The 14,862-nt window shown below is 37.6% G+C and overlaps 1 protein-coding gene across 12 annotated transcripts in view; it reads right to left on the bottom strand.

The window, feature by feature from the left end:
- Positions 1 to 14,862, bottom strand: part of PDLIM5 (PDZ and LIM domain 5) — a 211,591-nt gene that overhangs the window by 12,460 nt on the left and 184,269 nt on the right. For all 12 annotated transcript variants that reach the window (XM_082391703.1, XM_082391697.1, XM_082391706.1 and 9 more), the window contains one exon: positions 7,736 to 7,910. In XM_082391703.1, coding sequence (XP_082247829.1) covers positions 7,736 to 7,910 — 175 coding nt within the window. The remainder of the gene's footprint in view (positions 1 to 7,735; positions 7,911 to 14,862) is intronic.

Here is a 14,862-nt window from a genome sequence, read left to right as displayed (position 1 = left end):
AGATTCTAAACTATTTACTAGGGTGAATCTATCAGGGCACATCTTCAGCTCATCCAGAAGGGCGGATAGCCCCTGCGGCCAGTATCCTTATTGACTGACTCTTCAGTTTGCAGAAGAAGTCAATTCAATCCCCATTTCCACTTTCTGTTAAAGCGTGTTAGTATGCACTTGGAAGAAAGAGTTTTCCTCTTGAAACATGCCATCAGTGCTACCAAATATTTAACAAACTTCATCTGAGAAAAAAAAAAAGACATTTAAGAACAGCTGACTGCATTTTCTAGACTTTCTAAAATATGTGTTGAGATCAACTCAGAGAGCCCTGTTCCGTGAATCGGAGCAGACGGGGCCTGGCCTGTCCCACAGGAGAACTCCTTTAATGATGGGTGCCAAGTGCGACACCGTCAGTCTGCGCTGACACTTCTGAAAGGCAACAGCTCCACGAAATCCACCCCTGCTCTTTCTGGAAGCTGCTGTCGAGAGTGCTGTTTGTGAGATCACACATGGCCATTTTTACACGGATTCCCGCGAGAAGTTCCTTTCAGGTTTTTTGTAACAAGAACGGTTTTGCTTTTTCTGAGGAAGAGATTTTTTTTTTTAATCTCACTGAACAGTAATTTGCAAAATTAATTTTCTTTTTTTTTGTCAGCTGCTAGAAGGCTTACAGCCAAATTCAGTCTAACCATAGGCAAGTATACATGTCACTACTGTCCAGACACAATGACAAATTTTTCTCCAGTCTTCATTTTTAATAGTCCCATCCATGATTTTCATTCTTCTTTTGCTCCCTTTTGTAATTTAGAAGGTTTTCTTATATTTCATATATTCTTAAAAAGTCTTTTCGATAGCTTTCTGGGATAGAGTCCACTATAAATAAATAAATAAATAAATAACCCACTGAAAGGGTATTTTAAGGTATTTACTTAAGTTTCTTTATCAAATTTGAATAGTGAACAATCTTAACGACAGTAAAGAAACTCCCTCTGCACCTTTAAACAGTGAGCCGACAGTGACCTGTGCTCCTGCCAGACCTCCTTTCTTACATAAACAGGCTCTGGGCAGATACCCCTCGGCTGAGCTGAGAGAGCACCTTCCCCATCAATGCCACGGAAGTTATGTATAAACAATAAAATCTCACATATAACAGAGTCCTGTCTTGTCCGTGTCAGCAGAGACTAATCTAACAAATTCATTAACACAGGATTAACAGGATACGTTCTTCTTGTCCCAGGTAGGATCGGGTTTCCGTCTGGGAACTGGAACGGCAGGCTTGAATAACTACACAGTGGAATGAAGTACTCAGCTCCCTCTCCAAGTCCTCTGCACCGGTGAACCTCCCTAAATCCCTGCTGGCTGACAAGTGAAGGAAGGGGAGAGAGCTGAAGCACGGATTGGCTGAGAGAGACGAGCTATGGCGTGGAACTTTTCACCCTGTTCATCTTCTGTGAGATAGATGCCCCCCCAAAAAATTATTAGTAATGGAAGGAAAGGTAGGGAAGGATGCTAAGGGAATAATTCAGAGGAAAAGAACAGCTTAGTTAGAAAGGTGAAAAGAAGTGCAAATTTCAACAGGCACAGCTAATAGGGATTTAGGTTGAAAATCAAACGCTTACTTCTTCTTCTTCTTCTTCTTTTTTTTTGATTACCACAATAGGTTTATTGAACATCCACCATTCTCATACAGATACAAAATTAAAGAAATAGAAAGAAAATTTTTCCTGGTTGATGAGAACTCTTAGGATTTACTCTCTTAACTTTCAAAGGTAACATACAGCACTGTTGATCCAAAGGCTTACTTCTTGCTTCCCTTTGTTACTTAATTCTTAACAGTAACCCTCACTGATAGAACTTAACTCTATAAATAGATGGAGAAAACATCAGAGGAGTTAGCCAACTTCTCTGAGATGACGTGGATCATGAACTGGACAGCTGGAATCCTCCAGGGCCCAGCCACTACAGATTAAAATTTTTTATTTAACCAAAAGTGAACTGCATCAAAAGAAGTTAAAAACAAAAAAAGAAAGTTAAAAAAAATCAAAAGTTAATTAACAAAAGTTAAAAACAAAGCCACATAAAAAATAACTCACATGCGCAAAAATAAATATGGAATCTGATAGTTGGCTACAGGGATCACTCAAGCAGAAGATGTGACATATTATACCAGATCCATATGTATATAAGCATTGAAATCACCAAAATGAATTCCCATTATTAAAGATTTTCCTGAGGCAAGATTAATTTTTGAACTTTACAACTATGACAATTTAGAGCCCTATAGATATCTCATGACTTTTGCTCAGTACCATGATTCAGGACTCCTTACTATGGCTATAAGGGCAGTACATATATATTACTTATATTACCGTAAGGGTACTACGTACTGCTCATGACACTTATATTACTGCATTATGGTTATCTATGTCAGGACTCTGGCTTCCTTATCAGATGATAAAATACATGAAATCAGGGACTGCCTCTTATTTATATACTATGGTGCTAGTTTGGCAACTTGCACTTAAGTTTTCTTTTTTTAATATATTAAAAGAAATTGAGATGTAATTGACATATAACACTGTGTAAATGTAAGGTGCACCATGTGTTGGTTTGATACATTTATGTATTGCAATATGATTACCCACCTTAGCATTAGCTAACACTTTATAGTTTTCGATGGATATTTGTTGTATAAAAGTATCATTTTATGAGTAGACTATTGAACTTTATTGCTTGCAATTTCTTTCAAATAAAAGTAATTGGTTGTTGAAGCTAGATAATCCCCATATCTCCTCTTTGCACCAACAGGATTCTGGAGGTATCTTTATTAGACTTACCACATTGATATGGCTGTTGATTTGCTTGTCTGTATTTTTTACCAGAGTGTAACAGTATTAATTTGCTAGAACTGCCTTAACAAAGTGCCACAGATGGGATGGCTTAAACAACAGGAATTAACTTTTTCACAGTTTTGGAGGTTAGAAGTCTAAGACCAAGATGTTGCCAGGGTTAAACTCTTCTAAGGCCTCTCTCTTTGGCTTGTAGATGGTCACCTTCACCTGGTCTTCCCTCTGTATGTGTGTGTGTCCTAATCTCTTCTTAAAAGGACACCAGTCATACTGGATTAGAGCCCACCCTAATGACCTCATTTTACCTCTTAAGGACCCTACCTCCAGATAAAGTCAGAGTGAGATATTGGGGGTTAGGATTTCAACATATGAATTTTGGGGGGACACCATTCAGTCTATAACAGTAACTTCCTTAAGGGAAGGGAGTAAGTATGTCTTTGATTTCTGTATCACTGGTATTTAAAGGAGGTGGCACATAAAATACTCAATGAGCACTGCTTATAGGATGGCTATATTTCTACGAGAAATAGAAATATAGTCATCCTATAGTCTCGTCTACAGTTAGACGAGAAACTGGAAAAGTAAACCTCTCATCCCCTCGGTCATCTCTATGAGTCTAGGAATGCATGTATGGGGTACAAAGTCATTTGGTGGCGAGGAAAGAACCTGTAACTGTTCAGCCTATCTATTACTTTCTCCTTTCTCACTTTCCCACTCTAACATGAAGAAGAAGAGTACCTTGCCACACTCAAGTTATGACAGGTCTGCTTAAGCTGTTTTTTTTCCTGATTTAATATAGTAGTATATATGATTACATGTATATACAGTCACAGTATTTATATATATTATATATTTATATATCTTGGTATGTATTTTCTTTACACAAAGTTAGAATCATATTTTATTTAGAGTTCTATAGTTCTTTTTTTTATCTTAATACTATAACTTTTTCCTAAGTAGTGGAAGTTAAAAGCATGAATATAATTTACAGTAAGATCTGAGCTCAAATGCAGGTTTTACATTTACTATCTAGGTAACTTCAGCAAATATGTAACTTTTCTGTGCCTCAGTTTTCTCATCTGTGAAATTAGGCAATTATAATAACTGTCTTACAAGGTTATAAGAATTTAATGAGAATTCAGTTAAAATTCTTAACACAGTATTTGGCATATGCTAAGAATACATTAAACAATTATTATCCAAAAACGGCATCTTAATGGCACCATAATATTACATCATATAGATGCTGAACATTTTGTTCTTTCCAATTTTTCACTACAGTAGATCTGAAATCTTGGTCTATGCCTTGCTCATAAATCTTGGTCTATGTCTCTGGCTGTTTCTTTAAATGGAAGGACTAACACATTAAGCCAAGAAGCCTTTTATTTTCAAGTAAAATCTTAACCAGAAGGGAAAATAAATAAAACCTATTAATAATGGAGTGCTCAGAGATAGAACTGGATGGTGAGACAGGCAAAAAACTCTGCTGGCTTCTTCCTGGAGTAACTGAGATGGCCCTCCTTATGAGAAAAGTTTGAAAATAAGTGAGCAGGAAATAAATCAATAATGTTAAAATTTTCTCTGTCACTGGAATAAACAATGAGTTGTCTGAATGTGATTGTTCCGGTGCTGGACTGTAGGCAAAGACAGGATAATACAATTGTGGCTATTTTTTTTTTTTTAAGCATTTCATATCAAAGAAGAAATCAAGCACCATGAATCCCTTACTTCTTTCACCAAAATGCTAAGAAGCTAAATGTGAATGGTCCATTTAACTTCATGTAATACAAGTGGATTTTAATGCCACTAGATGTTAACAGTTCAGAAATAAGCTAGTGTTTTCATAAGCCCATTCTACCAGAGAAACTAAATATGGCTTTGGCTATATTAGTAGCCTGATCTTCTGTTTCCCTATTATATCAGCCAAACAGTCAGTCTGTTCATGAGTATGAGTCAAAGAAATGGTACTTCTATCATAAACGGATTGGAAATGTTCTAGAGCAATTTAATCAGAGCTTCAGTAGAATTTCCTAAAATGTAACATTCTATCCATCTGTAAAAGGCAACTAACTAATCAAAGTATTGCCTAAATAATACAATTTAGGCAAAACATCCATAATCTTTTCAAGATTCAAATAAACCAAAGAATTATAAACATTAGATGAAAATAAAATGAGCTATGGAGTTTTAAGCTAAAAATATGTTCAATAAGCGATAATCAGTTCAGTACTAACATTCAGTGATCCAGGTTTCTGAGATTTTCCAAAAACAATGAACTCTTCTAAAAAATAAAATAAAATAAAACATAAAATTTGCCTTAGTTTGCCTTTACTTAAAAATATTTTTGAAAATTTGAAACATTTAGAAAATAAATATAAAACAATATAAATTATAAACAAATAATGTAAACTACACTGTGGAAAACAAAACAATAATATAAATTATAAAATAATCTTAAACTTCTCAGGCTCTGCCAGGTTACAATATTCTATATTGAAAGTATCAAGCCTACAACTGCAGCTTGTTTTTAAAACAGGTGTCCAAGAGAATGTCACTTGACCTAACGCCTCCTTGCTTTGGTAAGCGATACTGACACCGAGGCCAAGAACTAGAATTATGCTTTGACTAGCTCTCTGAACTGACCACAATCTATTCAAGCTGCTTTAGCATTTGAGCACCAAGCAAATGTGCTATGTTAATTACTGTTATAGGATCTTGACATGAGCTAATACCTGTTCCTGTTAACTTCCCCAGTAAATGAAGCTCTAATGCTTAACTGATAACAAGTGCTGAGATAATCCAGAGTAGTATAAAATTTAACAGATGAGGGGGGCAATAAGTGGTGGCCATTCATGATTTTAACATAATATTTATTTTACTTGGCAGAAGACTGTGCATTAAAATTATATCCTAGGCTAGCATTAAAAACTGAAACCATGGCAGTTAGGGGTGGGGAATGTAATTTCTATTTTGATCTTCATATATTCTCCATACTAAGTTTTTCAGATGTGCTGGCAGTGGTGATAGTAGGATACCACAGAATTTTGTAATCAGAAAACAAGAGTCAGAAACTGATACGGTTTGACATTTTGTTAATCCATCCAGTAATCACTTGCTTATTACAACAGGACACAAACAGCAGTGACTGCTGTCTCCACAAAGGGTGTTTTTCTCCAGACTATACTATCCCCACATACCAGTCTCCGTAACCAAAGTACCATAACTTACAGAAACAATGTTACAAGTCAAAACTTATTTTTATTAATACTAACCTTAAAAACATAACCCTATATAGAGTGAGTAATTAAAAACATTGCTTTATTTATTGAGACAAAGCAGTCCCACACTAGATTCTATAATAGTTTAAATATTTCTGTTAAGACCCTAGAGTAGTACTTTTTAAAAAATGTCTCTAACCAAATTGATACTATGACCTGAAGGATGAGTGGGTCTAGAGTCATGTATGATCTGTGCAGGTCAAACATTCCCTGAATGCCTTTTGTGTGTCGGATGCTGTGCTAGACTTTGGAAGCCTCTACTGATTTTCCCCTTCTCCCCATAACCATTATTACTCCTGCCACGGCTGCTGGCTAGTTCTTATACAGCAGGTGCTCGCTGCGGAAAACACAAACTCAGGGAAAAATAACAGCTTACAAAATATCATGATTCCATTTCTGTAAAACAACATCTGTCCTTATGTGTGTGTGTTTTAAAAGTGTGAACTAAAATACTAGTAGTGGTTACCTTGGGATGTGGAATTATGTATGAACTTTTTATTTTTGCTTTCTGTTTTTCTATATTTTGGAAATGTCACAATGAACACAGACTACCTTTAAAAGGCAAAAGCTATTTTTTAAAAAATCATGTACTCTGTGCTATGTTCTTGACACATTTATTATTTAGTAGTGAATTCAGGAGAATATTTATATTTGGTTCTTAAATAAGATATTGAGACTCTCTGGGCTCCATTTTAAGTAGTAACTAGAAACATTAACCTAAGCAATAATTATGTAAGAGAGGAGGGGAAAATGCAAGTAAGTCTTAACCTTTTTCAGCTTTAGAGGCGCTGTTGTTTCACCTATTACAAAACGGGGTAAATTAAAAACGAGGAGAGAGCTTGAGCCGTCATTTCAAGTAATCATCTGTTACTGCCAACAAGACAACTCACAGAGGCAACAGGGTCCTGTGGTGGGATCCCTGCGTTAACATTCACACCTAAACCTCATAACATTTTAAAAGCCACTTGTTCAGAAATGCTGAGGTTTATAAGTGCCAGTGTAATACACTCACTTAAGAGCTTACTTTTAGCCTTTTCTGCTTATCGGAATTAAAGAAACAATAAAATACACTGGGATAAAAAATATTTTAAAGAAGCAGATTATGACCCAATCTAAAATGTAAAGCATTTATGAATAGATCCGAAGGTAATTATATCTTTTAGAGCTTAAGTATTTGAAAATCCAATCTTCTTTTCTCAAGGACTCAAAGTTCTTTATTTTTTTACATCATTAGTTATTACTTTTCATCTAAATGAAAGTCCTCACTTTTATAATTTGTGAAGTAATGAAGTTCTTCGGGGTCCCTTTGAGTCTTAATATTTTATTAGTCTCTGAAAAGCCACATTAATCATTATTTTCCCTTAGTTCTGATAGGAATTAATAACTGACTAAATTGGTATCTCTAGTTTTATTTTCACAGAGCCCAGAATTACTTTTTATTAAAATAGATTCTAACAAAAGTGTGTATCTACATATGTGTCTACTTCAATACTATTATATAGAAATACAGCAAGAATATTTTCACTAATAAAATTTCTGATCTTTTAGAATATTAAAAAAAAAAATCCATATTGGTATGAAGTCCTTTGAAGAAACATTTACAATCAAATAACCAACCTGATGAGCTGGTTGCACCGGGCACACATCGGCGTTCGCTTCCCTGCGGGGATGTGCTCGGCCCGTTGCACCAAGGTGTCCTCGTCCCTGGGCTGGGGCTGCCTTTCGGCCAAGTTGGCTGACGCCACCGCTCCTGTGAACGTGCCACTGCTTGCGATTCTTCCGGTAGAAGGTGCTAGGAGTTGAAACAGAAGAATCAGAATGACAACAAGCCAAATAGAAACGTTTCCTGATCATCAAATAGTAACATGACTTTAAAAAATAATCTATCCACTCACTTCTTCACTCATTCACTCACACGTATGGAGAGGTTACGGACCAAACACTGGTCTGAGACTACAGAGTTAAAAAAGAAAAATTCAAGGATTACAACCCAGTGGAAGAGTTATGACAGATGAATGCAGAGGGTTTTGTAGGAACAGCAGAGTCACCTGTGCTTCCAAGAGGAGACAAGGTTAGTGCTGAAAACTGATGTTGAAATACTTCTAGTCATCCAGATATCTGTGCTAACCATTCAGTAGCTTTAACGCAAAATATGTCATAGCACATTAAAGAGTTCAATGTGCTGAAGATAAAAGCAAAAAGGAACTCCCTATATTCTGTCTCTTCCTGTACTGCCTAAGTAGACTGTGAAATCGGTCACCCGGTCACATAAGGCAGATACATAAGAATCATCCTAGGGCCTTCCTCTCCCTCCACTATGGTTATAATGGGTCCTGCTGACTTTACATCACAAATGGTTCTCGATTTTGCCCCCTCGTCTCCATTCCTACAATACTGTCCTGGTTTATGTCCTCAAAGTCTCCCACCTGGACTAACCACCAAATGCCTTGTCCTCCTTAAATTCATACTCCCACTGCCACCGAGGACTGAAATCTTATCTGATCACAGCTCTGCATAAACCATTTCAAGGATCTCGTTCTTCTTTGACCACTGAGTGTAGTGCAATCTTCTAAGCACCACGTGCAGGTCCCTCCAGCGGTCCCTGCCCGCCGCACGGCCTCATCTGTCACCACCCTCTGCCTTTCTCTTTATGCTACAGTGACTACAAAGCTGCCTCATTTCCCCTGTGAATGGGTCTATCTCTTCACAGCCTGTCCTCCCCTCACTTCTCCACCATTCTTCCTATTCACCTAGTAGCCACCACTCATTAGGATGCAGCCCTGTCCGGCTGGTGTGAGGTGACACCTCATTGTAGTTTTGATTTGCATCTCTCTACAATAAATGCTGGAGAGGGTGTGGAGAAAAGGGCACCCTCATACACTGTTGGTGGGAATGTAATTTGATACAGCCACTATGGAGAACAGTATGGAGGTTCCTTAGAAAACTAAAAATAGAATTACCATACGACCCAGCAATCCCACTACTGGGCATATACCCTGAGGAAACCATAATTCAAAAAGAGTCATGTACCACAATGTTCATTGCAGCACTATTTACAATAGCCAGGACATGGAAGCAACCTAAGTGTCCATTGACAGATGAATGGATAAAGAAGATGTGGCACATATATACAATGGAATATTACTCAGCCATAAGAAGAAACGAAGTTGAGTTATTTGTAGTGAGGTGGATGGACCTATAGTCTGTCCTACAGAGTGAAGTAAGTCAGAAAGAGAACAACGAATACCTTATGCTAACACATATATATGGAATCTAAAAAAAAAAAAAAAAGGTTCTGAAGAACCTAGTGGCAGGACAGGAATAAAGACGCAGACGTAAAGAATGGACTTGAGGACGTGGGGAGGGGGAAGGGTAAGCTGGGACGAAGTGAGAGAGCAGCATGGACATATATACACTACCAAATGTAAAATAGCTAGTGGGAAGCAGTCGCGTAGCACAGGGAGATCAGCTTGGTGCTCTGTGACCACCTAGAGGGGTGGGATAGGGAGGGAGGGAGGGAGACGCAAGAGGGAAGATATATGGGGATATATGTATATGTATAGCTGATTCACTTTGTTATAAGGCAGAAACTAACACAACATTGTAAAGCAATTATACTCCAATAATGATGTTAAAAAAAAAAAAAAAAAGATGCAGCCCAGGAGTCAACTGCTCCACAACTCCTCCCTGAACTGTCTCTCCCCGCTTCCCCGTCCACATAATCCAGATTAAAGTCTTTTCCCCACGTTCCCGTAATTTTCCGAATGACTAGATTATTGCCTCTACTACATATATTTGTGTCTTTTCTTCCCCAACTAGAGAGCAAGCTCCCTGAGGGCAGGAACTATGTCTTATTCTTCACCATAGCAACTAATACAGTGTCTGGAATGAATCAATGAATGAATGAATGAGTAAAGTGGAATCAATACATAAATGAACAACAGCAAAAACTGTGAAGGATTAAAACCAACAGGTCTGCTCCTTACCCACAGGTAATTAAAATGTAGTGGAAGAGAAAAGGCAAATATTCTAATGGTTGCAAAGGAACAACTTTTAAGAAAAGCATATAAATAATATAAATTGTGTGTGTGGTTGTGTATGTGTGCGTGTGTGCTGACAGGATTCATATGAAAGGCGTGGTTAGAATTGGATGAGGTTAATTAGCATACTTGAAAGGCTATTTCTCCCTCATGAGAATGAAGCCTGTTTGCAATGATGTGCAATTGCAGATCCAGAAACCCTGCATTTATAAACACCTAGCACATCTCCTCCAGCGCTCTGCTTGGCACTTGAGCTGTGAAATGGCACTTTACAGGCCAGGGAGCTCGACTAGTGCCCACGTTTCAAGTGAGTCAACTGGATTAGGAACACGTGTTCACTCTCTTAGACTCACACTTTCTCTTACAGAAATGCAAAAGAAAGTTACTGTAATGTTTGCTTTGTCCACTCTCTTCCTAATTCCCTCACTGGCTTGCACAGCACAATGCTCCTTCAGTTTCTAGATCCAGGCCTGACTGCTCTTGGAGAAATGCAGATATGCGTTTTCACTGCCGCAAATCTTGTTCTTATCTTTAAATTCAAGACAGGCAGCAAGGATTTCATCTGCTTGCACACATTACCAGCTCGAGCTCACTATTTCTGTATGTCTGCATTCTCCCACTCACTCAGGCATGGCCCTCCGGCTCCTCTGTCCCTGTCAGCCCCCGGACCCTAAGAACTGTTCCACTGGAAATGTTTCCAAGGTCTGTCCCTTAATCCAAACCCATGCTCTAGCGTTTGAGTCCTGGTCTTGAATCCCTCAAGTCTGGGCAATTACACGTCTCCTAACCAGTCTCTCTGTCGTCAGTCTCTTTTTCAGCCTATTCTGCTGGATTATTTTTCCAAATACACTACTCTGATCACATTTTCTTGCTTATAAAGCTTCCATAACTCTTCCCTGCAAACTGTACGCATCCCTGACAGTCCAGTGCCTGCATGAGCTCACTCCAATCTTCTTTACAACCTTGTTTTTTATGCTCACCCACATCCCCGCCATTATCATCTAACTCGGGGATCTTTGTTTACCCTTTAACTTGTGCCATCCCTATCTGAAGGCACTATTCTCAAATCCTTACTACAGCCTTATGATTTAGGCACGATTAGGACCATATTTTTACTCTAGCTGAGGCAAAGAGAGGTTAAGAAAGCGGCCCAAGGTCACACAGCAAATTAAGGGCAACCCTAAAGCCAGGCAGGCCGGCTCCAGAGTCTGTGCTCTTCAACACCAGCTATCGTCTCCTCACTGTCCCCTGGACATGCCGTGACAGGCCCTGCTTCTAGGATGCACAGTCGATGAAATGTCCCTTTCTCCATGGCTACTCATGGATTTCCCATTCTGTAAGGCTCATGGAAATTCCATCTTCTTCCCCAGTATTCCCTGATTATCCTAGTCAGAAGTGTTCTCTTGTCCCTCTTAACATCTTTAACACCTCCACCTATGTAATATATTTGCTATTTATCAATATCCTGTAATATTTTTCCTTCCTAAGTCAATGATAAACTCTGTAAAATGACAACTTCTTTCTATTAACTTCTTTCTACCCATTACCAGAAAACTGCCTTAAAAACAGAAGGCAAAAAATTAATATTTAATCAAGTAAATGAAAAAGGAAAGGTTCCGAATCACTTTCATTTTGCCTTTTTAAAGAACACAATTGAGATAGCTATTTTTAAAATATGGATTAGGTTCAGGATTTCAAACAGTGGGAAAGTTACCAATTGAAAAATCTGAAAATCAGACCTCAAAGAGAGTCAAACCCTTTCATCTACCATATGCCTTTATTTCATCACATCTATGCATAAGCCCTAAAGTACTGAGTCACTGAGACATGTTTAGCAATAAAAGAGTGTAGTAATTCTCCATCAGTCACTGTAAAATGGGACAGAATCCATCTGGCCCATGCCTCAAGGAGAAGGTACATGGGAACTAACTTATTTAACACGAGAAGCCATTCTTAAACATGAAACATGGGACCGTGTCTTAAACACATATAAAGAGGCTCTGAACTCACTGCTGTTCCTTCCTTGGGAAGAAAAGCCTTGCCTTTTGTTACTGCCCCATTTTAACCACTTTGGATAAGATAGAAATTCTCACACCTCCGTTTTGTTGCTGTGTTGCTGGTACATTGGCCCTCACACAAAGCTGCATAAGCCTTGTTAATTACCAAGCCCCCAACATTTCCAAGGAACAGTTATTTCCCTTACGAATAAAGTGCTGTTTCATTTCTTCTGATTGAATTTCTCACTACTCCAGCACAGGAGTGGGCAACTTTTGAGCTGTCAAGTGCCAACTCGCTGGCCTCTGCTCCCTTGGCTTGTTGGGGAGAGGGAGGTGTAAGAAGGTGAAGTTTTGGAAAAGGGGAAGCACCACAAAATGAGCCCAGCTTCCTTCATAATTCTGTATAAGACTGCACTACCACACAGACAAAAACAGTCTTCCACGGGGAGTACAGAGACCAAAATATTTCAAATTTATTGAACCTGCCATAAAACTAAATTTTATGTAGAAAAAAATATATATCTCTTTAGAGACAGCAGTTTAAAGACCTCAATCTACTTATCTGTAATAAAACCAGATTTTTCTTTTAAGTTCTAACAGAGGTATTAAATGGGAGCATTGAATTAGCCCTATTTCATAATCTAGGAACCTAAGTCACAAAAATTTAAGTGACTTATTCAAACTGAATAATGAGTAAGTCAGTAAAGTGTCACAATGAGAACATGAAGGGGAGGTTAGTTCTTGACTCAAGTTTTCCTTTTTACCCTTAATCTTGAACATCTTCCATTAAATTAGGCTTCTTTTGTGGCTGATCTCTATCCCAATGGGGCCACGTTTAAAAGTTAAATTTTTTTCTTTTGTATTAAATATATTTCAGCATCATAAAACTCATCGAGAAATTTAAAGCCAGTAGCTACTCTCCAAACGAACAGTGTTAGTGAGATATCTTAACTTTAGAATGATTATTTATGAGTCTTAAAGGTTTGGAATGACATACATTCATACTTATTCTAAGCTTTTGTTTTTAGCACTATGATAGTCAAACCTAAGATTACAAAGATTATCATTAAATAAGTTAATATAAATTAGTGGGAAACCTAGCAGCACACTAGAATACTTTCTTAGTATATAATATATAAAGTTGTCAAATTAATCAAGTAAAATTTAACCAATGCACAATATGTTGAGTTGCTAGTTTTTAAAATATTTGTCATAGTGATATATCTGAGAATTCTAAGGGGCAATACTTTTTAAAAAAGCAAACAGACCACTGACTTACTAACCATGAAATTTAATTTACTACAAAGAAATAAGGTCATCTCTTTTGGACTACAGACTATAAATTGGTGATAAAGAATTTTAAAAAATTGAACCACGTAATATTCATTAATTTAGTAGAACACGTACCTGCTGTTATTGGGGAAATCTTTGTGGTATATCACTTGGAAAGATAAAGTGAAAACTCTTTACTCTAGAAAGACCTTAATTGAATTTTTCCCCAAGCAGATGATTCAAGTTTGCATCATTTAGCAAATTAGTTAACACAAGTTTTAAGCAATCTTATCCTGAGGTTTAATTTTCTTTTCTAACCATTTTAAAGGCCCTAACTATGTGATTTTCAAGTTTATCCAAGTAACTTCTCAGTAATGGGCCACATAAATATATTACTGGGGATTTGTAGAGTATTATGTTATAAAAGACTATGTAACATATAAGGAATTAGAAATTATCTAATTATTTACTATGTGCTTCAAATATAGCTGAGCTCACTAAAAGGCTCTTGTTTTATATACACAAAGTTTCCAGACAGAAAACAAAGATTAAGACCATTAGAATTCCAGGTAGTACAATGTGTGAATTCTCTGAAAACAGATGTTTTCCAACTATATTAAGAATAAGGTGGGTCAGGGACTGCCCTGGCAGTCCAGTGGTTAAGACTCCGCGCTTCCACTGCAGGGAGCATGGGTTCAATCCCCGGTCAGGGAACTAAGATCCCCGTATGCTGCAAAATAAATAAATAGATGTTAAGAATAAGGTGGGTTTATGATATTTTTTCAAAAACAGCTGTTAACTCTAAACCAATATTGGTAAAAAAAAAAAAAAAAAAAGAGTAGCGAAGATTATAATGTATATGTTAAATACCTGGCCAGGCTGTACCTGAACAGGCATGAAATTCATCAGTTAACTCTCTGGTTCAAGCCAAATTATTCAACTACCAGTAAAATATTCTTATTACTGGCATATATTAGGTGAAAAAACACTACGTTACGTCAAACCTTACTTGGAAACTTAACATAAGTCAAATGGGGCTGGGGGATGATATCCCCCTAAACAAACAGATGTCGCTAGCGTCTTCCAGGGTAGGTTACTCTTACTAGATGTAGTGCTTTTGAATTGCTGAACATATCATTCAGTAGGAGAGCAAGTTGGTGTTGACAGATGAACTGCCCACAACAATATGAGAAATATATAACCTGATGACTTCTTACAACGTCCAGAGTACGTCCCAGTTCAAGCCATCATTATCTCTTGCTTGGCTTATTGCAGTGACTGCCTAAAGGTCTTGCTCTACCCTTCCAGCGACATAGAGGCCAGGAAAAACTAAATCAGATCATGCTGCTCCTCTGCTAAAAACCCTCCAACAACTCCCTTCTGACTCAGAACTAAAACCCGAGGTCCTATAGAATCTGACTCCTGCGACGTCTCT

The sequence above is a fragment of the Balaenoptera borealis genome, assembly GCF_965194805.1.
Source record: "Balaenoptera borealis genome assembly, chromosome: 4".
Classification (NCBI taxonomy): Eukaryota; Metazoa; Chordata; class Mammalia; order Artiodactyla; family Balaenopteridae; genus Balaenoptera; species Balaenoptera borealis.
This window is presented reverse-complemented; position numbering and strand designations above follow the sequence as displayed.